This window comes from Rhinatrema bivittatum, chromosome 3 (assembly GCF_901001135.1).
Source record: "Rhinatrema bivittatum chromosome 3, aRhiBiv1.1, whole genome shotgun sequence".
NCBI classification, from domain to species: Eukaryota; Metazoa; Chordata; class Amphibia; order Gymnophiona; family Rhinatrematidae; genus Rhinatrema; species Rhinatrema bivittatum.
The window spans coordinates 387685454-387712796 of record NC_042617.1 but is presented as its reverse complement, the minus strand read 5'-3'; the positions used below and the strand labels follow the sequence as shown (position 1 = coordinate 387712796).

Here is a 27343-nt window from a genome sequence, read left to right as displayed (position 1 = left end):
TCCAGGGCTTGCCCTTCCAGGCTCCAGACCCTCAAATAACTCTCACCACCGATGCTTCCAACCTCGGCTGGGGAGCCCATGTGGCCGATCTGCAGACACAAGGATCTTGGTCTCCAGAGGAAGCCAAACACCAAATAAATTTCCTGGAGCTGTGAGCAATAAGATATGCTCTCAGGGTATTTCAGGATCGCCTCTCCAATCAAGTCATCCTGATCCAGACGGACAACTAGGTGGCCATGTGGTACATCAACAAACAGGGAGGGAAGGGCTCCTACCTTCTGTGTCAGAAAGCTGCGCAGATATGGGCGGAGGCCCTCTCCCACTCGATGTACCTCAGGGCCACCTACTTACTGGGAGTGGACAATGTGTTGGCAGACAAGCTGAGTCACACGTTTCAACCGCACGAGTGGTCTCTCAACCCCTCAGTAGCGAACTTGATTTTCCAACAATGGGGTTATCCTCAAATAGACCTCTTTGCGTCACCTCAAAATCGCAAAGTAGACAACTTCTGCTCTCTCACTCGCAGCCAACACTATCAGCCACGAGACGCGTTCTCCCTATCATGGGCAACCGATCTCCTATATGCATTCCCTCCACTTCCACTTCTCTTGAAGACTCTCGTGAAGTTACGTCTGGACAAGGGAACCATGATCCTGATAGCACCCCACTGGCCGTGCCAAGTGTGGTTTCCAATACTTCAGAATCTCTCTATTTGCAGGCGCATTACCTTGGGAAAGGACCCGCTTCTAATCACGCAAAACAGCGTTTGCCTACGCCACCCCAATCTTCAAGCCTTGTCCCTGACGGCATGGATGTTGAAAGGCTAATCCTTCAGCCACTTAACCTTTCTGAACCAGTTTCCCGTGTCCTGATTGCTTCACGGAAGCTTTCCACGAGGAAATCATATTCTTACAAATGGACCAGGTTCACATCATGGTGCTCTTCTCAATCCCTCGACCCCTTTATCTGTCCAATCACAAAGTTTCTAGACTATCTCTGGCACTTGTCAGTCAGGTCTAAAAACTTCCTCCATCAGGATGTATGTCAGTGCGGTAGCCTCCTTCCATAAAGGGATGTTCCTATATAAGTACAACCCCTTGTAACATGTTTTTTGAAAGGCTTGCTTCACCTCAAACCTCCTCTTCGTCCTCCAGCCCCTTCTTGGGACCTCAATCTAGTTTTGGGTCGGCTCATGAAATTACCATTCGATCCTCTTCAATCCTGTGACCTTCAATATCTCACGTGGAAAGTGATTTTCCTTTTGGCAATCACTTCCGCTCGCAGAGTTAGTGAATTACAGGCTCTAGTTACCTATCTGCCTTTCACTAAACTTCTGCAGGACCGGGCAGTACTCCGCACTCACCCTAAATTCTTACCTAAGGTAATCTCAGAGTTTCATCTCAATCAATCCATTATACTACCTACCTTTTTTCCCAGGCCCCATTCCAATCCAGGAGAGCAGGCTCTGCATACCCTTGACTGTAAACGGGCTCTAGCGTTCTACCTAAACCGTACAGATGCCCACAGAAAAAGCACTGAATTGTTTCTCTTTCCATTCCACCAAATTGGGGCAGCCTGTGGGTAAGTAGACTCTCTCCTCCTGGTTAGCGGACTGCATAACATTTTGCTATCAGCAAGCAAGCATTCCACTTCAAGACCGTGTTAAAGCACACTCTGTGAGGGCCATGGCGACTTCAGTAGCACCCCTATGATCGGTGCCGCTTCCTGACATTTGCAGGGCTGCCACCTGGAGTTCTCTCCATACCTTTACAGCACACTATTGCTTGGACAAAGCCAGAAGACAAGACTACATCTTCGGCCAGTCTGTCTTGCGCAACCTATTTACAACTTGACGTACCAACACCCTGCGCCTGCCCGGTGGGGTTCAGGATGCCCTCTGCCAAATTCCACCCCAGTTGTTGTGCCTGTTGCACGTCTTGGGTACATTTGGTGCATACTCGGACATCATCAGCTCGGTACTCCACCCATATGTGAGGACTACCATCCTGCTTGTCCTGTGAGAAAGCAAATGTTGCTTACTTGTAACAGGTGTTCTTACAGGACAGCAGGATGTTAGACCTCACAAAACCCGCCCGCTGCCCTGCGGTGTTGGGTTCATAACATTTTCTTTTATTTTTGGCACTACCTGTAGCTTTTTAACAAGACTGAAGGGGGACCCCTGCTGGCTGCAGGGTAGTGCCATGCTGGGCATGCTGGACAGAAGTGTTCCATGATTGGGCTCCACCCTGTGATGTCACCCATATGTGAGGACTAACATCCTTCTGTCCTGTGAGAACACATGTTTCAGGTAAGCAACATTTGCTTTCCTCAGGTGCTTGAGGTTCTGGGCCTCAGTTTCACAGGAGAAATTGGACAATGAGGGCGTGAATCCCGTTCTTGATGGCATTAGAGGTCCTTCTACTTCCTTTCCTCTGCCAAAGAAAGTCCACAAGCTGGTGACACGGCAGTGGGAAGCTCCTGTTGCAGGGCTAAAGGTGGGCAGAGCGATGGCGTAGCTCTATCCCCTATCCATGGAGGTTTTGGACCTACTGAAGATTCCTAAGCTGGACGCTGCGGTCTCGGCGGTCACTAAAAAGACCACTATCTCTGTCGTGGGTGCGGCTACCCTCAAGGATATGCAGGACCGGAAACTGGAGATTCAGTTAAAGCGGGCTTTTGAAGTCTCCGCTTTGTCTGCGGGCGGTGATCTGTGCCAGTCTCATGCAGAGAGCATGTCTGTGTTGGGTCCAGGACTCTGCTGCCAGCTCCGGAACAGCTTCCAGTGAGGCGTTGCAATCCGCCCGTTTGGAGGCTCGGATAGCCTATGTGGCGGAAGCGCTGTATGATTTGGTGCGGACTTCAGCGAGAAGCATGGTGTCCTGGTGTCGGCGCAACGACTCCTGTGGCTGAGAAATTGTCCTCTAAGTCTCAGCTGTGCAATCTGCCTTTCCAGGGCAAGCTTCTTTTTGTGGAAGAATTAGATCGGCTGGTAAAGCTGCTTGTGGAATCCAAGGGCAATAAGTTGCCTGAAGACAGGAGAGTCTCTAAGAAGACATTCCCTCCTAGGAGCCATTTTCGGGACACCCGATGCTTCAGAGCTAACAGATATTCTGCTCCCTCTATTTCCAAGCCCTCAGCAGGGCATCGGCAGTGCGTTCGTGGGGGCTGCCGGCCAGGTAGAGATTCGGGGCATCTTGCTGCGGGCAGCAGCAAAGCCCCGCAATGAAGCTACGAGCACCCATTCTGGTGTAGAAGCTGATGGAGGCAGATTATCCAACTTTTACGCGGAATGGGCGAGGATTACCTCAGACCGGTGGGTCTTAGAGGTCATCAGAGATGGTTATGCTCTGGAGTTCTCGCGTCTGGTCCAAGAGGTATTTGGAGTCCCGAGTTGCCTCGCACAGCAAATGCGACGCGGTCCGGGTGACTCTGCAACGACTTCTGGACCTCGGAGCGATGGTCCCGGAAAGGCATCAGGGCCGGGGAAGATACTAGATTTACTTCGTGGTTCCAAAAAAGGAGGGCACGTTTCGTCCCATCCTTGATCTGCAGACGGTCGTCAATTGCCTACGAGTTCCTTGTTTTCGGATAGAAACACTGAGGACGGTGATGGCAGTGGTTCGAACGGGAGAATTCCTCGTGTCCCTGGATCCTCACGGAAGCTTATCTTCATTTTCCTATCTGGCTGAGCCACCAGGGGTTTCTGCATTTCAAGGTCCTGGGACAAAGCTTTCAATTTCGAGCTCTACCATTTGGTCTGGTGTACAGAATACTACAGACCAGTGGTTCTTAGATGCCATTCAGACTGGGTATACATTGAAATCAGGCCAATTCCAAACACTTGTAAGGTTCCTTCTTGCTTTTCCCCTCTGAAACAGGAGGTGGTTTGGGTTACACTCTATTGTCTTCTCAATATAGTGGTGGTGTTTCTAATGCTGTTGGTCCAATGGTGTCAAGGTCGGTATTCAATTTATTTTTTTCCCAAAAAGGAAGGAACACTTTGATTTTAGATTTTAAAGCAAGTTGCTTCAGGATGGAAACTTTGAGATTGATTATAGTGTTGGTAAAACCAGGAGAATTCCTAACGTCCTTGGATTTGATGGAAGCATATCTGTATATTCCAATCAAGTTAGACCATCAGAAGTGTCTGTTTCTCAATACTGAGAGGTCCTTTTTAGGTCTGGGTGCTTCAAGAGCCATTGGTAATGTCTCCAAGAACCATTTTCAAGATCATGGTAGTAGCAGCCTATTTGCTTTGAGAAGGTATTTAGGTTCAACCTTGGATGGATGACTGGTTGATCAGAACAAAGTTGGCCCAAGAGAAGGAGGCAGCCATGACCAGAATGATCTGGTTGTTGCAGGAGCTATATTGGGTGATCAACTTTGCAAAACAAAGTAAGTTGCGATCAACACAGTCTCTGGAATTTCTGGGGCTCATTTTGACTTGAAGAGAGGCCGAGTGAGGCTAACAGGACAAAAGATTCAAAAGTTGCTGGCGCAGGTCCACTCCTTGATGGACACCAGGAGGCCCATGGTGTGGAGTTTATCTTCAAGTGTTAGGTTCCATGGTGGCCACCTTGGATCTGGTTTCTTCAGCAAGGGCTCATGTGAGACCCTTGCAGAGGGTCCTGCTGTTCAGGTGCAATCTTTGGTCCGAGGGTTGCGCCATCAGGCTCTCTGTTCCGAAACAAAACGAGAGCAAATATGGAGTGGTGGTTGCTAACCGAGAATTTGGAAAAGGGGTTGAATCTGAAATCTCTCTCCTGGGTACTGACAACAGTTGTCAGCTTTCTTGGTTGGGAGGGTGCATTATCAAGGTAATATGACTCAAAGGAAATGGTTGTTAGAAGAGGCTAGTCAACTGATTGGAGACCAGAGCAGTCCGTTTAGCATTAATTCAGTTTTTGCTAATTCTTCATGGTCAAACATTCAGGTGTTTGTCACAGTGTCATCATGATGACATATATAAACCATCAAGGGGAAACAGTTTTCAGGTGTCGGCAGAGTCTCTTCTGCTTTTAGCCTGGGCTGTGAAACACCTAATAATGATGGCATCACATATAGTGGGAGTGAAGAATGTTCAAGCGGACTTTCTCAATTTCACCATTCTAGATCCCGGAGAATGGGAACTGTCGCAGGAGGCCTTCGCTCTCATTATAGTTTGTTGGGGAAAATCTGAGTTGGATCTAATGTTGACCCACAAAAATGCAAAGTTGGAAAAGCTTTTCAGCATAAGAATAACAGGGTTGTCGAGGCTGGATTTCTTAATTCAAACCTGGCTGGAACAGTAGCTTCTGTGTGTTTTCCTCGTGGCCTCTTATAGGCAGGGTTTTTTCAGAGAATGTCCAGACATTGAGGGTCACTGGCTTTGGTAGCTCCTGATTGGCCCAGGCAGCCTTGGTATGCAAATCTGGTTGGATTACTGGATGGGAGTCCTCTTCCTTTACCTCAGGTTCCAGGTTTACAGAGGCAGGTCTGTCTCGAAGGTCGTTTGATTGTCCTATGGCTTGATCTCATTTAAGCAAGAAAGCTTACTCTAAAGAGGTAGTGCATACTCTGTGCATTCACAAGAGTTCTACATCCTTATCTATCCATCAGGGTATGGCAGACCTTTTGACGATGGCGCACTACTAAGCAGATTTAGGATAGAAGTGTGTTGGTTCCTTATGTTTTGCAATTTTGGCAGGAAGGTTTGGGTAAGGGTTTAGCCTTGAATTCTTTGAAGGCACAGGTAGTGGCATTGCATTTTATATAGGCTTGGTTCGGGATAGACTTTTATCTTCTCATTCGGACGTGTCTCATTTTCTAAGAGTGAAACAGGCTGCCAATAAGGGATCCAGTCCCATCTTGGAATTTGAATTAGGTTTTATCCTTTTTGGCTGGCTCTACCTTTTGAAACCTTAAAGATTTTATTTAAACTTCACTTTTAAGGTAGTATTTTAGTGGCAATTTGTTCAGCCAGGCAAGTCTGAGTTGTAGGCTCTTTACTACAGGGAACCAGTTTTGTTTTTTTCTGAGGACATGTTGAAGATTTGTAGAGTCCCATCATTCCTTCTGCAGGTGATTTTGTCCTTTCATCTTAGTTGGTATGCCCTACTTCCTTCCTTAGAGAATGGTGTGGTGAAGTGTATCTGTGGCTCCATTCCTTGGATTTGAGGAGGGTGCTGTTGTGCTATTTAAAGACCGTAGACTGTTTTGGAAGATCAAGAAGTCTTTTTATCCTGTTCATGGGAGAGAAAGCTTCACTGATGCACTGAATTATGGAAGTCATTGGGGTGCCCTGTATGGTTAGGGGGCTGACACTGCCCAAACATTTGAGAGCTCATTCTGCTAAGAGCATAAGTGGCTTCATGGGCAGAACTTTGGTTGAATTTGCTGGTTGAGATTTGCAAGGTGGCAATCTAGTCTTCATTTCATTCATTTGCAAAGCATTATCTGGACGTTGATACCAGGGCATCCTTTGGCTCGGAGGTCTTAAGCAGGCTTGGCAGTTTCCCGCCCACTGGAGGAATAGCTTGGGTATATCCCATGTGTCTGGACTGGTCTGGCTGGATGAAGGATACATTTTGTTCTTACCTGATAATTTCCTTTTCTTGAGTCCAGCTAGACCAGTTCAGAACCCTGACCTAATCTGCCAAATGTAAGTTATTCTGCAATTATTTCTTCCACCTTTTGAGAGAGATATACGGTATGTCTCTAGCACCGTCGCAAAACCTATTGCAGAAATCATCAATACCTCCTTAGCCATGGGCACAGTTCCTAATCAGCTAAAACTTGCAATCCTCAAACCCCTACTGAAAAAACCAACTGCATCACCCATGGACCCAGCCAACTACAGACCCATTGCAAACCTGCCCCTGATCTCCAAACTGATGGAAAAAGCGGTAAATAAACAACTTTCCGAATACCTCGAGGAGCACAACATTCTTTCCCCGGCACAATATGGATTTCGCAAATCTCGAAGCACAGAGTCCCTTCTGCTTTCCCTCACTGATAATTTACTTTTGAACCTGGAGAAAAAAACAGTCATTCTTACTGGTCCTACTAGACCTATCTTCAGCGTTCGACACGGTAAATCACTCACATCTCCTAGAACAACTATCAAACATAGGAATCAAAGGCACAGCCCTCTGTTGGTTCCAATCGTTCCTATCCAACAGGTTTTACAAGGTCAGAATCAACAACAAGGAATCTGACCCCATCCTATCAGACCAAGGCGTACCACAAGGCTCATCCCTCTCCCCTACCCTGTTCAACATTTACCTCCTCCCCCTCTGCCATTTGCTATCTCAACTCAAGCTTACTCATTACCTCTATGCAGACGACATCCAGATCCTAATCCCCATCACAGAATCAATTCAAAAAACCTTCGTCTACTGGGAGAATTGTCTTAAACCAATTAAACAACTACTCTCCAGCCTAAACCTGATTCTAAACTCCAGCAAAACAGAGCTGCTACTAATCTCACAAAACCCGAACAACCACCCACCTAGTCTGGCACAAACCACATCTTTAAACATGGAGCTCTCTGCAGACGTCAGGAATTTAGGTACTTGGCTTGACAATCAACTTAACCTTAAAAAATTCATAAACACAACCACCAAGGACTGCTTCTTTAAACTACAGGTCCTAAAGAAGCTAAAGCCACTCCTTCACTTCAATGACTTGCAACTCAATCTTACTGGGCCTCCCCTCCAACAGCATCAAACCCCTACAGATGGTACAAAACGCCGCAGCCAGAATCCTAACTAACACTAATAGAAGAGACCATATTACCCCCACCTTGAGCTACCTCCACTGGCTACCCATCAAACAGAGAATCATATATAAAACCTTAACCATTATCCATAAAACAATTCATAACGTCGCACCTATATCTCTACAAACCCAACTTCGTCTACAATCATCGGCCAGACCCATCAGAAGTGCCTACAAAGGCACATTAGTCGCAGTTCCCGCCAAATCAACGTTAAGAAAAAGAGCACTATCCACTGCGGGACCACATCAATGGAATGCGCTCCCACCAGACATAAGACTCGAACCCAATCTACCAGAGTTCAAAAAAAGGTTAAAAACCTGGCTCTTCAGGCAAGCATTCCAATTCCCAGAGTGAAACTAGGCACCTCCTCCTGTCTTTCAGATCCAACCATTGCAAGGTGTCACAAACACATTGACACTCAATTTCATACACGGACTTGATTATTCACAATATCTATTTATTTAAGTCATCCTTTCATATTATATTATTTAACCGATTACTTGCAGACTATTTACGCTACCAAAGTTCCTTGTAAAACGTGAACACGAATAATGTTATAATAATATTATATGTTTGTTAAATACTATTGTTACTTTCACTGTTCCTTGTAATAATGTTCAATAGTTGATTGTTATTGTTCTATGTTCTATGTAAAAAAACCCCAGTCTAATCTACCAGACCAGGGCAACCTTTTCGTTACTTGTAAACCGGACTGATTTGTATTGCATACAGGAATTCCGGTATATAAAAATTAAAAATAAATAAATAAATGTCCTTCATCAAAACTTCAGTATGATAAGGTAATGTTTCTCGTGGTTTGTGGTTTTTAGTCATATTCATTTAAGAAATTGCCATAAGAAATTGCCATGCTGGGTCAGACCAAGGGTCCATCAAGCCCAGCATCCTGTTTCCAACAGAGGCCAAAACCAGGCCACAAGAATCTGGCAAGTACCCAAACACTAAGAAGATCCCATGCTACTGATGCAATTAATAGCAGTGGCTATTCCCTAAGTAAACTTGATTAATAGCCGTTAATGGACTTCTCCTCCAAGAACTTATCCAAACCTTTTTTGAACCCAGCTACATTAACTGCACTAACCACATCCTTTCTCTTTGAAGTTCTCTGGTTAGGAGGGAGGGAGATTTTTTTGTTTAATATTTATTGTATAAGATTTAAATTTAATAAAGATCAATACAGGTACAAAGTATGATGATCCACCAATATACAAAGAAGAATATAGAATCACCAAAAAATAACACTAAAACATCACACTCTCTAGCCCACATTAATAAGGGGGAGCATAAAACTTAAGCAAGTAAATAGAGCAAATAATTGAGAGAGAGACTATGTGTCTGTTTGAATTCCTTAACCTCACAAATCAACTTCAACTCTACCAGTTTCTTTATCATTCAGGAAAGTTTCAAGGTGCAGTGGGTCATTAAAAACAAAATTATTCCTCTGGAAATTGATAGAATTTGAGAGGATGTAGCTCCACTAGATAACCTGCTTTAACACAAGAAATCATTCCCACCTTAACTAAGTCATAACTGACACACATGGAAATATTTGAATTCTTGGTTCTCAAAACTGAAATTGCTTACAAGAAAACAACTTAAGAAATACCAGCTCTTTCTCTTTCTAAACAGAAAGAAACCGGCAGAGTAGCTCTCAATGTAACATTATCCAGAGAAGACTCGAGAAATATGAAGAGACTAGGTTCATTGGTAGACAATCCATTGCTCCTTCCTGCTCATTAGTAATCCTCTTATTTTCTTCTAGATAAGCAGTCTTAATTAGCCATGCTGTCTGGGACTGCCTCCTGGCAGCTTGAGACAGGAACTTCAAGTATGTGCAGAGCTTTTGCTCCTGTACGCCTGAGCGGTGCGTCTGCCCTCTCTGCCTCAGTTCTCGCCTTTCCCATGCAGCAACGGATGCGGGTTCTCCTCTAATCTGTTTTTCTAACCTTTTGTCTACTTTTACTTCTGTGATCCCCAAAACAGCACTTTTCAGTGCTACTATGGGCCCCAGAACCCTGGGATTCAAATTTTGCCAATGTGGCAAGATTATGTCCATCACTGACAGACATAATTGTTGCTACTTGTGCCTGGGGCCGGAGCATGACCAGGTGTCCTGTGCGGATTGCAGTCCGATGTCTCCTAGGGCCACAAAAATAGCCCGACTTAGGAGGAACAGACAGGCTCCTATGCCCCTTCCCAGCAGTCCACTCAGTCCTCCCCGGCACAGGGGCCCAAACACCATGAAGAGAGCAAGTGTTTGTCCTCTTCAGCACTCCCCCATGGCTAGGAAGGAAGCCAAAGGTAAGGCCAGGATGACACCTCTCACCCGACCCGGATGGAAGGGGCTCGGTCCTCAACTGTGTCCGGATCGGGCTGCGATGCGACCGTGAAGCCTGAAGCGGAGCCCCGATTAATGCACTCTAAGTGACTGACACAGCCGATGCAACCAGTGTCGATGTTTACATTGAAGGACAGTAGACCTATGCAACCGGCTGGTGGAATAACGATGCAGAAGCCATCGACACACACATCGACCCCTCCCCACCGGAGGATCTATCATATTCAAAATTTATTGAGAAGGTGGGTTTGCTTTTGCACCTGGTGACTAAGTGGTTACCGGACCCCAGGGCTGAGGTCCATGGTGTTAAGCGCCATGCCATTCTTTATGATGCTTATATATCCAGGGATACAAGAACACTTAGATTTTGTAGAAAGCATACTTTTTTATTGATCAGTATAAGTATTCTTGAGAGATGCTGATGCCATTTCTCTGACAAACTGACTACCAGCATCTCATTGTATACAGGAAGTGATCCTTCTTTTATAGATAACATACAATATTGTACTGGGTTAAAAGATTCTAGAGTTGCGTGACTGCCTAGAGAATAATTTACATTGGTTGTCATGTCAACAGCATGATATGATTATTCCTAAACTGCCCTGATTACTTCTCCCAGGTGGGGGCCCATTTCACATCACTCTCTAGTCCTTTGTTCTGTTAGAATCTTGATGGTCAGGGCAATTAACGCATCTGAGGTTGTGTTTACAGATACTCCTGAGAATAGTGCCTCTTATTGTGACAATATAGCCTGAAGTTCCCTCCTTTGCCTTCTCCTTTTATGACCCTATAATTAGGCATCATAAGTGGCGTCAGCTTCAAATGCTGTCCAGGTGTCCCTGGAATTTCTGCAAGTCATTCTCAATAAGTCACTTAGAGTTCATACAGCCAAGACAGGCTAAGAAAGCAGAGGATTCTGGGCCAGTTGCCATTTCTATGTTGGTTTTCAGGCTCAGGCACACTCATCAATGGATTGTTAAAAAAAATTCTGTTGTCTCGGCAGAACCAACAGCCTTGCCTTCTCACTCAGTTCTGGATAAGGTCATGGACAAGGCATGGGAGTTACCCTTTTCGGCACCTACCACCTCTCGTAAGTCTGAATTGAAGTTCTGGATGCAAAAGTCACTTCATTGTGGCCCAGTGCAACTGCCCCATGCATCAGTGGTGGTTGAATCTGTTATGAAGAATGCCAGGAAAACCAGGCTTTATTCCAGTACCCCTCTGGGCAAGGATAGCCACTACTTGGATGACTTTGGCAAGAAGGTGTTCCAAGGGTCCATGCTGACATAGAAACATATAGAAACATAGAAACATAGAAATGACGGCAGAAGAAGACCAAATGGCCCATCCAATCTGCCCAGCAAGCTTCCCTCATTTCTTCTCCCATACTTATCTGTTTCTCTTAGCTCTTGGTTCTAATTCCCTTCCACCCCCGCCATTAATGTAGAGAGCGGTGATGGAGCTGCATCCAAGTGAAATATCTAGCTTGATTAGTTAGAGGTAGTAGGGGCAGTAACCGCCGCAATAAGCAAGCTACACCCATGCTTATTTGTTTTTACCCAGATTATGTTATACAGCCCTTATTGGTTGTTTATCTTCTCCCCTGCCGTTGAAGCAGGGAGCTATGCTGGATATGCGTGAGGTATCAGTTTTTTTCTTCTCCCCTGCCGTTGAAGCAGAGAGCTATGCTGGATATGCATCGAAAGTGAAGTATCAGGCACATTTGGTTTGGGGTAGTAACCGCCGTAACAAGCCAGCTACTCCCCGCTTTGTGAGTGTGAATCCTTTTTTCTTCTCCCCTGCCGTTGAAGTTATGCTGGATATGCGTGAAGTATCAGTTTTTCTTTTCCCCTGCCGTTGAAGCAGAGAGCTATGCTGGAAATTCGTGATGTATCAGTCTTTCTCCCATGCCGTTGAAGCAGAGAGCCATGCTGGATATGCGTCGAGAGTGAAGTATCAGGTACATTTGGTTTGGGGTAGTAACCGCCGTAACAAGCCAGCTACTCCCCGCTTTGTGAGTGCGAACCCTTTTTTCTTCTCCCCTGCCGTTTAAGCAGAGAGCTCTGCTGGATGTGTGAAGTAACAGTTTTTCTTTTCCCCTGCTGTTGAAGCAGAGAACTATGCTGGATATGCATTGAAAGTGAAGTATAAGAATGGGAGTGATCAAGCTAGTTGAAAGGCATCAGGAATAGAGGAAGGTGGAGGTAGTAATTTGGATATTTGGTTTGGGGTAGTAACCGCCGTAACAAGCCAGCTACTCCCGTCTTTGTGAGTGCAAATCCTTTTTTCCACATTTCCTCTTGCTGTTGAAGCTTAGAGTGATGTTGGAGTCACAGTAACCATGTGTATGTTTATTGAATAAGGGTATTGTCTCCAGGCAGTAGCCATCATTCTGGCGAGTCACCCACTCTTCATTGGCGGCCTCTTGACTTTATGGATCCACAGTGTTTATCCCACGCCCCTTTGAAGTCCTTCACAGTTCTGGTCTTCACCACTTCCTCCGGAAGGGCATTCCAGGCATCCACCACCCTCTCCGTGAAGAAATACTTCCTGACATTGGTTCTGAATCTTCCTCCCTGGAGCTTCAAATCGTGACCCCTGGTTCTGCTGATTTTTTTCTTATGGTAAAGGTTTGTTGTTGCCTTTGGATCATTAAAACCTTTCAAGTATCTGAAAGTCTGTATCATATCACCTCTGCTCCTCCTTTCCTCCAGGGTGTACATATTTAGATTCTTCAATCTCTCCTCGTACGTCATGCGATGAAGATCCTCCACCTTCCTGGTCGCCCTTCTCTGTACCGCTTCCATCTTGTCTTTGTCTTTTTGTAGATACGGTCTCCAGAACTGAACACAGTACTCCAGGTGAGGCCTCACCAAGGACCTGTACAAGGGAATAATCACTTCCCTTTTCTTACTCGATATTCCTCTCTCTATGCAGCCCAGCATTCTTCTGGCTTTTGCTATCGCCTTGTCGCATTGTTTCGCAGACTTCATATCATTAGACACTATCACCCCAAGGTCCCTCTCCTGCTCCGTGCACGTCAGCCTTTCCCCCCCCATCGAATACAGTTCATTCGGATTTCCGCTCCCCATATGCATGACTTTGCACTTCTTGGCATTGAATCTCAGCTGCCATATCTTCGACCACTCTTCCAGTTTCCTTAGATCCCGTCTCATTCTCTCCACTCCTTCCGGCGTGTCCACTCTGTTGCAGATCTTAGTGTCATCCGCAAAAAGACAAATCTTACCTTCTATCCCGTCCGCAATGTCGCTCACAAAGATATTGAACAGGACCGGTCCCAACACCGATCCTTGCGGTACACCACTTAAAACCGCTCTCTCTTCAGAGAAGGTTCCGTTTACCATTACTGACAGCCAGGATTCACAACACCAATTTTACATAATGAATGCCTTCAATCACTTAAGGGCGGTGAGGAGCAAACTGCTGGCGATAACTAGCAAAGACAGATTATCTGACCTCGAGGAGGGATTAAGACACCTTCTCCGAACTATCTACGAGGGATTTTGAGGTCTCTGCCCGTACATCAGCGGCATCCATTGCTGCTTGACATCTGGCTTGGCTGAGAGCCAGCACCATAAGGCAAGAGGTGCATGAGAGATTGGCAGACCTCCCCCCCTTATTTTAGGTATTCCTTGGCCAGTACTGCCTTAGCTTTTCTCATTCTCTGGTTTGCCCAAAGGGCCTTCTTGGTCCCCTTGCTGTCCTGTGACAGGATAGATGAACCGGTTCTGACAGGTGCTCTTGACTGAGCTTCAGGCCTATTTCATCTCTCTGTCAGGAGCTTTGGGCTACTGGTCTGTTCGGGGATTGTGTCTCATCCCCTGAAACCTTTGATGCTGTCCTGCGTGGTCAACTAGGTCTGTTGCTTTGGCATGTGGTCTCTGTCCCAGACCCTGTCGTGGTTTGCTGCTTGTTCTTCCAAGCGTTCCATGGGTTTCTTCTCCCCATTGGGCCTACCAGCCATACCTGGTCACTCTTCTCCATACTTTTGGCTGTCAGTGGACGACAGTCTTTTCTGGAGGACTCTTGGACCCCAGTTTGTGTTTTGGTTGCTTTTTCACACAGAAGGAAACTGCAGTTTTCGTCCAAGAGTCTATTTACATCTCTGGGTCCTTCCTGCATAGGAGGATCTAGATCCACTGTTTTGTCGGGGTTTACTTTTCAGAACCCCTGTTTGTACGGTACCTTCGTTTCTTCCTAAGAGAAATCAGAGCTAACTAGATATTGATAACCTCTATTTTAAGCACCCTTAATTAAAAAAAAAAATATATAAAAAAAAAAATCAGTTCCAGATTCTAAATTGCCATCCTTGAGAAACTCCTAATTAACAATTTTATTCAGTTTGGTTTTAAAGAATTTGAATTTCCCTGTACGTACCAGGATCAGTCCAGACGGTTTTATGTTCCCCGTCCAGCAGATGGAGTCAGAATAAAAACTCGAGAGGGGGCACTATATAAGCCCCTCCCCTTTCCTCAATCTTCAGTATTCTTCTGACTCCAGATGTGAGCAGGGGACTCTGCGGTCCCCAGTGCAGGAGATTAGGTTTTCTAGTTTTCTGTTTTCTTTTGCCTTTTTTTCTCATAAAGGGATCAAGTAAATAAGTATAAGGTATAATTTTGAAACAATTTAGTTTTCTGAGGTGACTCAGCAGGTTTCTGCCTTTTGAGTCGTGAGGTGCTTGCTGCCAGGTCTGTACCTTGTTTCTTTCATTTCCTCCCCCTCCCCCCCACACTCTGTTTTTTCAGGGCACCCTTCTTTGGGTATTGGGGGAGTGTTGGGGAATTTTCTTGTTAAAAAAAAAAAAAAAAAAAAAAATTTTTCCTCAGGTTTTCTTGTTGTACTCTCTGTATTCGGGCCGGACCCGGGGTGCATACTAGTGGTGCTAGTCACTCCCCCTCCCTGCCCCGTTATTTTAAATTAGTTTCAGCCGCTACCGACCCACGGTTTGCGAATCCTTCTCCCGGGACCGTCGGATGCCGGGAGGTTTAGTCCTTCGGCGCTCTCTCTGGGTCTGTGGGGGAGGGGTGGTCTGTGTGCCCGTGTCGTTTCTGCAGTGCGAATCACGCGCTCTTTTTCCTGTCAGTCCTTTAAAAAAAAAAAAAGCCGAACAGACCATGCCACGCTCCTCTGAGTGTTCTGCCTGCGGCAGGCAGGCTGGTCGGCTCTCACGGGAGGGCCTCTGTGACTCCTGCATTTTTGAGGGTGAAGTCACCGAAGGACAGGAGGACGAGTCCGCGGGTCCTCGCTGTGAGGACCGCGCGTCTCGAAAGCAGCAGGCCCCGTTCCCTCTGAGCGCGGGAACGGCGGCCATTTTGTTTTCAGAAGGGGAGGAAGATACTGAAGGCCCGACTCCGGTGTTGCCCTCTGGCTCTGCGCCACTCCCTGGCCCGGAACCTGGAGGTCATGGAGGGGAGCACCAGGATAGTTTTCCTCAGGGACCTTTGGAGTTTTCGCCCGAGTTCAAGCTTCTTATGCACCGGACTTTCTTACAGTGCTAGTCTCAGCCCTTGGAGACTCCTGGGGGACTCCCTCCTCCCAAACGAGCGCGTCTGGGTTCGTCCCTGGAGGGGTCTTCTTCCCAGGATAGGGCGTTACCTCACGCAGGAGACCCAGGACTCTCCCGGGTCCCGCAGGCCCCAGTGGGTGGCCCCAGCAACCCCCCGACAAGGGACCCGCTCCCGGATGCAGAGGATGACCCCACGTTTACTTCTCAGGTGGAAGGGGATGACCCAAGGGTCCTACGAATTTTTCAGTATGATGAGCTGGATGGTCTAATTCCTCATATTCTCCAGGAAATGGATATTGATGCTCCCCCAGAACCGGAGCAGCCTCTTGTCAGGGCAGAAAGGGGGACCCTTTGCTGGCAGGCCTTCGTCCTCTGTCGAAGGCGTTTCCATCTCATCTCACCTTTTTGCAACTGATCTCTAGAGAATGGGATTCACCGGAGGCCTCTCTCAAGGTCAGTAGAGCAATGAACAAACTTTATCCTCTGCCAGAAGATTTTTTGGAGCTCCTCAAAGTTCCTGCTGTGGATTCCGCAGTTTCGGCCGTAACTAAGAGCACTACCATCCCGGTCACGGGCGGTACAGCGCTCAAGGATCTCCAGGACAGGAAGTTGGAGGTTTATCTCAAAAGAATCTTTGAAGTTTCAGCATTGGGCCTCCGAGCGACCATCTGTAGTTCTCTTGCACAAAGAGCGGGACTCCGATGGGTTCAACAATTGCTCACCTCCCAGGTTCTTCCGGATGCTGAAGCTCAGCAGGTGGATCGTTTAGAATCCGTGCTTGCCTATGGAGCAGATGCCTTCTATGACCTCCTTCGGGTCCAGGCCCGATCAATGGTCGCTGCGGTCTCGGCCCGTCGGCTTCTGTGGTTGCGAAACTGGTCAGCGGATGCCTCTTCCAAAACACGCTTAGGCTCGCTTCCTTTTAAAGGTAAGTTTCTCTTTGGAGAGGACTTGGACCAGATCATCAAGTCCCTCAACGAGAATGCGATTTACAAGCTTCCGGAGGACAGGCCGCGGACATCTAGGTCCTTCAGCTCCACCAGGTATCGCTCCTGTACTCAACGACGATACTGTCCTCCCAGACAGCAGCAACAGCAGCATCAACAGTCTCTGACTTCTCCTTTTCGTTCGCAGACCTGGAACCGGTCCTTTCGGGGCCACAGGCCCGGCAAGGGAGGACAGGCCCAGGGTTCTTTCTCAAAACCCCAATGATGCCAGGCTGACCTGCGATCCGAATCCCAGACTGGGGGGTCGCATTGCCCGCTTCTACGGGGAATGGGCCCGAATCACGTCGGATCAGTGGGTCCTGGATATCTTAAGACACGGCTACGCCTTGGATTTTGTCCGCCCGCCCAGAGACAGGTTTCTTTTCTCCCCCTGCGGCTCTTTTCTCAAGAGACAAGCAGTCCGGCAAACTCTCGACAGTCTTCTCTCTTTGGGGGCAATTACCCCAGTATCTGCTGCCAAACTGGGTCGGGGTCATTATTCCATTTTGTGGTGCCCAAGAAAGAGGGCAATTTTCGGCCCATCCTGGACCTAAAGACTGTCAACCAGTACCTCCGGGTCCCACGTTTCCGCATGGAAACTCTATGCTTAGTGCTGGCGGCGGTCCACCCAGGGGAATTCCTCGCATCCTTGGATATAACGGAAGCTTACCTGCATATCCCGATTCACAGGGTGCACCACCGTTACCTTCGTTTCAAAATTCTAGGACAGCATTTTCAGTTTCAAGCACTCCCGTTCGGTTTGGCGACAGCTCCACGGGTTTTTACAAAGATTATGGTGGTTGTGGCCGCAGCCCTGCGCCGATATGGGGTTCTGGTGCACCCTTACCTGGACGACTGGCTTATCCGAGCAAAATCTCGCACCGAGGGGTCCAAGCGGTCAGCAAGGTGGTGCGATTACTTCGGTCCCTAGGGTGGATCATCAACTTTCCCAAGAGCAGTCTCTCTCCATCCCAGTCGTTGAATTTTCTGGGTGCGCGCTTCGATACCAATCTGGGACAGGTGTTTCTAAGCGAGGACAGGGCACATGCCTTGCGCGAACAGATCCTCCAGTTCCAATCTCTCCAGGCACCCACAGCATGGAACTACCTACAGGTACTGGGGTCCATGGCCTCCACCATAGACCTAGTCCCGTGGGCGTTTGCGCATCTGCGTCCTCTTCAGTGGGCCTTGTTATCCCGTTGGAAGCCAGTGTCGTGGGAATTTCAGGAGGTTCTCCCAATACAGACTGTTGCAAGGCTCAGTCTCCGCTGGTGGCTGGTTCCTCGCCACCTAGCACGAGGGGTCTCCCTGGAGGTCCCAGACTGGGTGGTTGTCACCACGGACGCAAGTCTGACCGGCTGGGGAGCAGTCTGCGGGGCGGATTCCATTCAGGGCACTTGGACAGCAAAACAGTCCCGGTGGCCCATCAACCGTCTGGAAACGAGAGCGGTGCACCTGGCGTTGCAGGAGTTTCTTCCCTTGGTCCGCCATCGGGCGGTCAGGGTCCTATCAGACAACACGACCACGGTATCGTACATCAACCATCAGGGGGGCACAAGGAGCCGTCATGTCTCGCTGGAGGCGGACAGACTGATGCAGTGGGCGGAGGTCAACGAGTCGTCTGGCAGCCTCTCACATTGCGGGCGTGGACAATATACAGGCGGACTTCTTAAGCCGACAGCGCTTAGATCCCGGAGAATGGGAGCTTTCCGAGGAAGCGATGAGTCTAATAACCTCCTACTGGGGGACTCCTCACATGGACCTCATGGCCACGGCCACAAACGCAAAGGCCCCTGATTCTTCAGCCGACGAAGAGAATACGGGGCGGAAGGAGTCGATTTCCTGGTTCTACCGTGGCTTCGGAAGATCTTACTGTATGTCTTCCCTCCGTGGCCCCTGGTGGGGAAGGTTCTCCGTCGCATAGAGAGCCATCCGGGTCCAGTCATTCTAGTGGCACCGGAATGGCCCCGACGGCCCTGGTTTGCGGACCTTCTTCATCTAGCGGCGGAGGGACCCCTGCGGCTCAATCATCTCTTCCACCTACTGCGACAGGGTCCTATATTTTTCGAGCAGGCAGATCGCTTCTGTCTTGCGGCTTGGCTTTTGAGAGGCGCAAGTTGAGACGCCGTGGATACTCCGAGGGAGTGATTCCACTCTCCTAAGGGCATGCAAGACGTCTACCTCTGTCACTTACGTGCGCGTCTGGAAAGTCTTTGAGGTATGGTGCCAGGAGCATTCTATTCGTCCGGTCTCTGCTTCGGTGACGCAAGTCCTTTCCTTCTTGCAGGCCGGTCTGGATTTGGGGTTAGCCTATAATTCACTTAGGGTACAAGTTGCGGCGTTACGGGCTTTCCTGCACAATGGGCAGGACTCAAGGCTGGCGGCTCACCCAGATATTGTACGTTTTCTGCAAGGTGCTAGACACCTGAAGCCACCCTTGAGGCCGCCTTGTCCATCTTGGAATCTTAACTTTGTATTTCGTATACTGAGCGGGCCGCCTTTCGAGCCTCTTAGGTTGGCTTCTATCAAGGATCTCACCCTCAAGACAATATTTCTGGTGGCTATCTGTTCGGCCCGTCGTATTTCGGAGCTTCAGGCGTTGTCTTGTTGGGAGCCATATCTTCGCTTTACTGACAAAGGAGTCTCTTTACGCATGGTCCCGTCGTTCTTACCAAAGGTAGTCTCAGCCTTCCATATTAACCAATCTGTCGATTTGCCTTCCTTCGCTTCGACGGAACCCAGGGAACTCCGCAAGCTTGATGTTAGAAGGTGTCTCCTTCAATATCTCTCGGTCACTAATGAGTTTTGTGTCTCGGACCACTTATTCGTACTCTGGTCGGGTCCTCGGAAGGGTCATCTGGCCTCCAAAGCAACTGTTGCCCGTTGGCTCAAAGGGGCAATCTCAGCCGCATATCTTGGGGCCGGGAAAATCCCTCCAATTTCTGTTCGGGCACATTCACTTCGGTCCCAGGCGACTTCCTGGGCGGAAAGTTCTTCGGTATCTCCCCAGGAGATCTGCAGGGCGGCCACGTGGACGTCTCTCCACACCTTCGCGCGCCACTATCATTTAGATGTCCGGGCGCCAGGTTTGGATTCTTTTGGGGATAGAGTCCTTCGAGCGGGGCTGTCTGTGGCCCACCCATAGTAAGGGAAGCTTTGGTACATCCCACCGTCTGGACTGATCCTGGTACGTACAGGGAAAAGAAAACTATTCCTCACCTGCTAATTTTCGTTCCTGTAGTACCATGGATCAGTCCAGACGCCCTCCCTGTATTTTACGGGGTTTTTCTCTTCTCAGTTGGGATTGTTGACTCCGCTCGAAGGTCAGTCTTTCTGTTATTTCTCTCTGTTTCCTGGGATTTTTTCCAGTGTTAGTTATGGTTCACGTTCTGTTGGCAAGTTCCCTCTGGGGTAATGTTTAGTCAAATTTCACTTTTCCTAGCGTGTAGCAGATGGACTCAAAACAAGTGGGTATAGTGTGCTCGTGCTAGCAGTTGGAGACGGATCTGACGTCAGCATGGGGTACATATACCCCCACAGGAAGTGCAGCAATTCAGTAATTTCCGACTCCAAAGCAGTTTGGAGCTACCTCACGCTCGCTGAGCGTTTTTCCAAATTCTAACGACTAAATTCATAGAAGAAGCCTACCTGAAGACGAGCCCCGCACTCCTGCGGTGATACCATTCGGTCCCTCCCCCAGTTGAGTTTCCCGAGGTGATTTCCGTGGTCCCTTGGAGGTAAGAACCTCGGTCTGGTGGCCGACTCGCGGCAGGGACCTAGCCCCCGAGTGAGAAGGGCTCGGGCACGGCACAGAGGTAGCCTCGGTCCCGGTGAGGACTTGGCTCCCGAGCGAGACGAGTTCGGGCGCGGCCTAGAGGCAGCGGGTGCACTTCTCGAGCGCGGCGGTGATGGTAATCACCCTCTCCCCCCGCAGCCGGGAAGCGCCGAAGACAAGGTAAGGCGTACATCTTTACTTGCTGGTCTCTGATGAAGCGAGGATTAGCGGGGTCTGCCTACGTGGCAGCCCGCCAAGGAGGTCGCCATTTTGCCTGCCTGCTCGCCGACGCCATCTGCCCTGGTTTGTCACCTCGCCCTAGCGCTCAGGCCAGACTGCGCGCATAGGCGATGGGCGTATATGTTAGGAGCCCGAAAATACTTGGGCGCATATTCGGTAAAGGCGTACATTGAAGTCACCTTGATTCACGCTGATAGGCGCCCGTTGCTAAGCGCCCGCTGATAGGCGCCCGTGGACAGGCGCACGTTCCTAGGCGCAAGTGGACAGGCGCACAGCTTTCGCGCATATTACAAGGCGCATACTCCAGCTGGGAGGAGATAACAGACGAGATGGAGCGTAAGAGAGCCCATGCGTCCGCAGAGCCGGCACCTCCAGAATCAGGCATGAGAGCTCTAAGCCTCTGCTCAGCATGCAACCTCAGAGCCACACTGAGCGAGGATGCAGACTCCCTATGTGCCCAATGTGAGGAGGCCCTGGGAGTTCCAGGCCGGGACCGGTCCCAGCCCAGCGTACTTGCCAGTTCCTCAGGGAACACCCCGGACTTAGCAGGCCGCAGTGAGTAGCCAGGGAACCCGAGAGACCTGGTGCCTCTAAGGCCAGATCCTGCTTCGCTCTCCTGGGTGGAATTATTCAAGGGGATTCACGCCTTTGTCAAGATGCAGTCTGATCCCCGAATGGGTCCATACGTACCGGATGACCCGGCCCCTGGACCCTCAAGACCTAGGCACGGCCACTCGCCACCCGGAAGCCCCACTTATGGGGATTCAGATTGCTCTGAGGAAGATGACGAGCCCCCCGAGGAAGGAGAACTTCCCTCGGGGATAGAGCCATATCAGACCACGAGACGCTTCTTTCGGAAAGAGATTCTCCCAGGCCTGGTCTCGCAATGCCTGTCAGAACTGGCTATCCCGGGCCAGGACACCCCAGGAGAACCTAGAATGAACCGCCTGCTAGAGGGCCTGCGCCAAACGGCTCACCATTTTCCCCTCCTACAAGCAGCACAGCAGCTAATCGATCTGGAATGGAATGCGCCGGAGGCCTCATTCAGAGGGGGTCGGACCTTGTCTGGCATGTTCCCCCTGGACCCAGCGACCAAGGAGCTGCTGGATTGCCCCAAGGTAGACGCCATAGTTAGCGCAATTGTGAAGCGCACCACCATTCCGGTGGAGGGGGGAGCGGCCCTCAAGGATGCACATGACCGGCGCATGGACGCCATTCTGAAACAAGCCTTTGAGGTGGCAGCCATGTCCCTACGAATTGCGACCTGCTGCACCGTGGTGACGCGTTCCTGTTTATCACAAACTAGGAACAACACCCCGGGAGAAGAAATGGAATCGGCTCTCTCGTTCCTCACTGACGCAGCCTCTGACCTAGTCCGTACGGCAGCAAAGGGAGTGTCATCCTCAGTGGCAGCCAGGAGACAGCTCTGGCTGCGTAATTGGGCGGCCGACACTTCCTCCAAGACACGCCTCACAAGAATGCCCTTTAAGAGATCCCTCCTGTTCGGCAGCGATCTCGAGAAACTGGCTAATAGATGGGGCGCCTCTCCATTACCCAGTCTACTAGAAGACAGGTCAAGGAGGAGCCAGCGTTCTTTCCTAGGCCATCCAGAGGTAGAAACTCTCAGCGCTTCAACCCTTACAGGGCTCGCTACCAAGCACCTCGTTCTCAGACCAGGAACCAGTCCTTTCGGACCAAGCACAACAAGAGGAGAACCGGCTCTGGTTCGGGTCCCGGCCGCACCCCACAATGAGAATCAACCGACCCATCTGAGGGTAGAAGCCATAGGGGGCAGGCTGACCCTCTTCTACCGCAGGTGGGTCGAGATTACCTCGGATCAGTGGGTCCTCGCCATCATCCGAGAAGGGTACTACCTGGACTTTCTTCGGCTCCCGCCGGACAAGTTTGTAGAATTTCCTTGTCCACCCCTCAAGAGGGCGGCACTGGAAGTTACCTTGCGGAGGCTCCTGTTCCTAAAAGCCATAATCCCAGTGCCTGCATGGGAGATAAATTCTGGGCATTATTCCATTTATTTCATAGTACCCCAGAAAGAGGGCACTTTCAGGCCCGTCCTGGACCTCAAGTCAGTCAACAGACACCTACGGGTCCCCAGCTTTCGCATAGAAACTCTGCGGTCTGTCAAAAGTGCAATACAGCCAGGGGAGTTTCTCACATCCCTGGACCTGTCAGAAGCCTACTTGCATATCCCAATCCATCGGGATCACCAGCGCTACTTACGCTTTAAAGTCCTGGGCCAACACTTCCAGTTCCGAGATTTACCCTTCGGGTTAGCCACCGCGCCGCGGACCTTTACCAAGGTCATAGTAGTAGTAGTGGTGGTGTCACTCAGGAAGGAAGGAATTCTCGTCCATCCCTACCTGGACGATTGGCTGATCAGGGCAAAATCACCGGAGAAGAGCCACCAGGCAACCAACAGAGTTATATCTTTTCTGGAAAGCCTAGGATGGGTAGTCAACACAAACAAGAGTTCCCTACAGCCTTCCCAGTCGCTGGAATACCTACCCGGCCCACAGCTTGGGATTACCTACAGGTCCTCGGCCTCATGGCATCCACTCTGGAGGTGGTACCATGGGCGTGGGCTCATATGAGACCATTACAACGCGCCCTCCTATCTCGGTGGAGCCCACGATCACAGAACTACACCGTACACCTACCTCTACCAGCCAGAGTGCGGAATCAGCTACGGTGGTGGTTGCAGCCCGGCCACATGAGCCGGGAGTCAAGAATGTCCTCCCCAACTTGGACCCTGCTCACTATAGATGCCAGCCTGAACGGATGGGGAGCACACTGCGAAGAACTCACCGCCCAAGGGCAGTGGAACAAAGAAGAGTCAGGGTGGAACATCAACCGACTAGAGACATGGGCAGTCAGGCTAGCCTGCCTGCGATTTGCCCACAGACTTCGAAAACGGACGATCAGAGTGATGTCTGACAACGCCACCATGGTGGCATACATCAACCGACAGGGCGGAACCAGAAGCCGACAGGTATCCTTAGAAATAACCCCCCTGATGGCTTGGGCGGAGGCGAATCTCCAGGACATCTCCGCCGTCCACATCGCCGGGAAGGACAAAACCATGGCAGACTTCCTCAGCAGAGAAAGCCTAAACCCGGGGGAATGGCAGCTGTCGCCCACAGCCTTTTCAGATGATTGTGGATCGGTGGGGGACTCCGGGCATGCACCTACTAGCGGACAGGTCCAACGCTCAAGTACCCAGATACTTCAGTCGCAGACGAGATCCTCTCTCCCACGGGATCGACGCTCTAGTACAGCCATGGCTTCCGGGGATCCTGCTATATGCTTTTCCTCCATGGCCCCTGCTGGGCGCCATTATACACAAGATTCAGCAGCACAGAGGCCTAGTTCTTCTAGTGGCCCCGGACTGGCCAAGAAGACCCTGGTACGCAGACATGAGAAGACTGCTGGCAGGGAATCCACTACCCCTGCCTCCACACAGGGACCTGCTGCGGCAAGGTCCCATCCTCCATGAGGATCCAGCTCAATTCTCTCTTACGGTCTGGCTCGACTGAAGAAAAGGGGATACTCGGGGCCGGTAATAGATACACTCCGAGCACGCAAGTTCTCCACATCACTAACATATATAAGGGTCTGGAGAGTATTTGAAGCCTGGTGTGACACTCACAGCACCAATCCACATGCTGCTAAAATCCCTATCATTTTGGATTTCCTGCAAGATGGACTTCAGAAGGGTCTGTCCCTCAATTCCATCAAGGTTCAGGTGGCAGCCCTATCCTGCTACGGTCCCAGGAGTGATGGCAACAGCATTGCCACACACCCAGACGTTTCACGTTTCCTGAAAGGAGTCAAACACATTCGCCCGCCACTGAAGTGGCCAGTGCCCCTGTGGAACCTCAACCTAGTTTTGGAATTTCTAGCGGGACCCGCCTTCAGACCCCTTTGGGGCCTGTCCCTCCGTTTGTTAACGTTGAAGATGGTGTTCCAGCTGGTCGTATGCTCAGCGCGCCGCATCTCAGAGCTACAAGCGCTGTCCTGCCGTGATCCGTTTCTCAGAATCACTCCAGGGGCTATCCATCTTCGCACGGTTCCTTCCTTCTTACCCAAGGTAGTCTCACACTTCCACCTCAACCAAACCATATCCTTGCCAACCACGGAAGGTTTGAAGAAGTCGGAAGAAGGTCGAATACTGCGCCATCTCGACATAGGCAGGCTGCTGTCCAGGTACCTGGAAATGTCAGAAGCAGTACGAAAGACGGACCACCTGTTCGTCCTTCTCAGCGGGAAGAAGCAAGGGGAAGCGGCCTCACGGGCCACCATCGCCCGCTGGATCAAAGAAGTTATCAAAGCGGCCTACTTAGAAGCGGGAAAACCACCACCTCTACGGGTCAAGGCTCACTCTACCAGAGCGCAGGCGGCCGCCTGGGCAGAAACTAGGATGCTGTCGCCGGCAGAGATATGTAAAGCGGCAACGTGGTCCTCCCTCCATACCTTCTCCAGATTTTACCGTCTGGACGTCCAGGCCAGGGAGGACACAGCATTTGCGAGGGCAATCCTAAACAGACCTCGGGCAGCCTCCTGCCCAGTCCGGGAGTAGCTTTTGTACATCCCACTTGTTTTGAGTCCATCTGCTACACGCTAGGAAATGTAGAGATTACTTACCTGATAATCTCGTTTTCCTTAGTGTATGCAGATGGACTCAGCATCCCGCCCGGCTGCCGGTATACATGGGGATTCACCGACTCACGGTAAGCCATGTTTTCATATATAGGGCATCCACCCTGCCGGGTGTCGACGCCTTCCGGTTGAGGACACTGGCGGTCTCCAGCTACTATCAATCGGTCAGGGTAATTCTGTTCATTTAACCGATCAGTCAGTCACACATATATCCATAAAGCTTTTGCAAGGAAGGTTACTGAATTGCTGCACTTCCTGTGGGGGTATATGTACCCCGTGCTGACGTCAGATCCGTCTCCAACTGCTAGCACGAGCACACTATATCCACTTGTTTTGAGTCCATCTGCATACACTAAGGAAAACGAGATTATCAGGTAAGTAATCTCTACATTTTTGGCCTTGTTTTCGGGCTTGTCTTTACTTGATCCCTCTATCTCCTCTCTTGTTGGCTTTGCTAGTCTAGTTTACTGAAGATTGAGGAAAGGGGAGGGGCTTATATAGTGCCCCCTCTCGAGTTTTTATTCTGACTCCATCTGCTGGACGGGGAACATAACCTACCTTCTGGACTGATCCATGGTACTACACGAACGAAAATTAGCAGGTGAGGAATAATTTTCTTTTTTATTGGGAGGGATGAGGCATTTCTCATCTTAAGTTTTGAACAATCAGTGTGCAAAATGTCTAGTCTATAAATTGGTTATAACATATATATATATGTATGTGTATGTATATATATATATATAGTATATGTATTTATAGTGTGTATTTTGTTTTGCAGTTCTGATTTTTATTTTTCAATGCTTTTAGGTTTACCCCCAGTTGAGAAAATGTTTTACAGAGAATCAAAAGTGGTTGCTTCAAGATCAAGAGAAGAAGTGGCACAGTGGAGGCAAGTATCTTTGGTCTGAAATTATCTATTTAATATATTGGTGGTGGTGAGAAATGGCTATGCCTTAGAATTTTCTCACCCACTGCAGTCTGTCTTTCTGGAGTCGCGTTGTCTTTGCTGAAGCAAGCGGGCAGCGGTCCAGGAAACACTTTAGCGGTTTTTAAGTCTGGAGGTGGTTGTACCGGTGCCAGTGTCCGAACAGGGGCAAGGCAGATATTCCATCTATTTCGTGGTGCCCAAGAAGGGAAGGCACATTCCGACCTATCCTAGACCTGAAGAAAGTCAACCAGAGTTTGAAGGTATCAAGTTTTCGGATGGAGATGTTGCGCTCCATAATTGCGGTGGTACGGGGAGGAGAGTTTTTGGCATCTCTGGATCTCACCGAGGCTTATCTGCATATCCCCATCTGTCAGGAGCACTAGAAGTTTCTCAGATTCATGGTTCTGGGACAGCACTATCAGTTTCAAGCGCTGCCTTTCGGGCTGGCCAATGCTCCGTGGCCCTTTACAAAGGTGATGGGGGTTGTGGTGGCGGCGCTGCGACAGGAGGGATTGCTGCTGCGCCTGTACTTGGATGATTGGCTGATATGGGCAAAGTCACTAGTGGAATGTGTGCAGTCCATGGACAGAGTTTGGTCGCTCCTGGAATCTCTAGGCTGGGTTATCAATGTGCAGAAGAGCCATCTGGTCCCCTCCCGTTCCCTCAAATACTTGGGAGCCCGTTTCGATACCCAGCGGAGCAGAGTGTTTCTTACAGACGACAGGGTGTACAAAATTCAGGGGCAGATAGCACGTCTGCTTCATCTACAGGTGCCAAAGGTCTGGGATTACTTACAGGTCCTGGGCTTGATGGCGTCCACATTGGAACTGGTGCCCTAGGTGATTGGCCATTTGAGGCCTCTGCAGAGAGCCTTGTTGTCCTGTTGGAATCCTCTGTTGCAACAATATTTCCTGCCCCTGGCTCTGAGTTCGGCCAGGGCCAGTCTGGCCTGGTGAATGAGTGGGAACAATCTGGAGAAAGGGATGTCTCTCCAGATCCCGGATTGGGTGGTGGTCACCACGGATGCAAGTCTTCAGGGCTGGGGGGCAGATTGTCTGGACAGGTCTGCTCAGGGCCTTTGGTCGACATCGGAACAGA

The 27343-nt window shown here is 49.6% G+C and overlaps 1 protein-coding gene across 1 annotated transcript in view; it reads left to right on the top strand.

Annotated features, from left to right (window-relative positions):
• Positions 1–27343, top strand: part of DDX43 (DEAD-box helicase 43) — a 487172-nt gene that overhangs the window by 91706 nt on the left and 368123 nt on the right. Inside the window, exon 5 of the mRNA XM_029595625.1 lies at positions 26125–26206. Within this exon, the coding sequence (XP_029451485.1) occupies positions 26125–26206 (82 nt within the window). The remainder of the gene's footprint in view (positions 1–26124; positions 26207–27343) is intronic.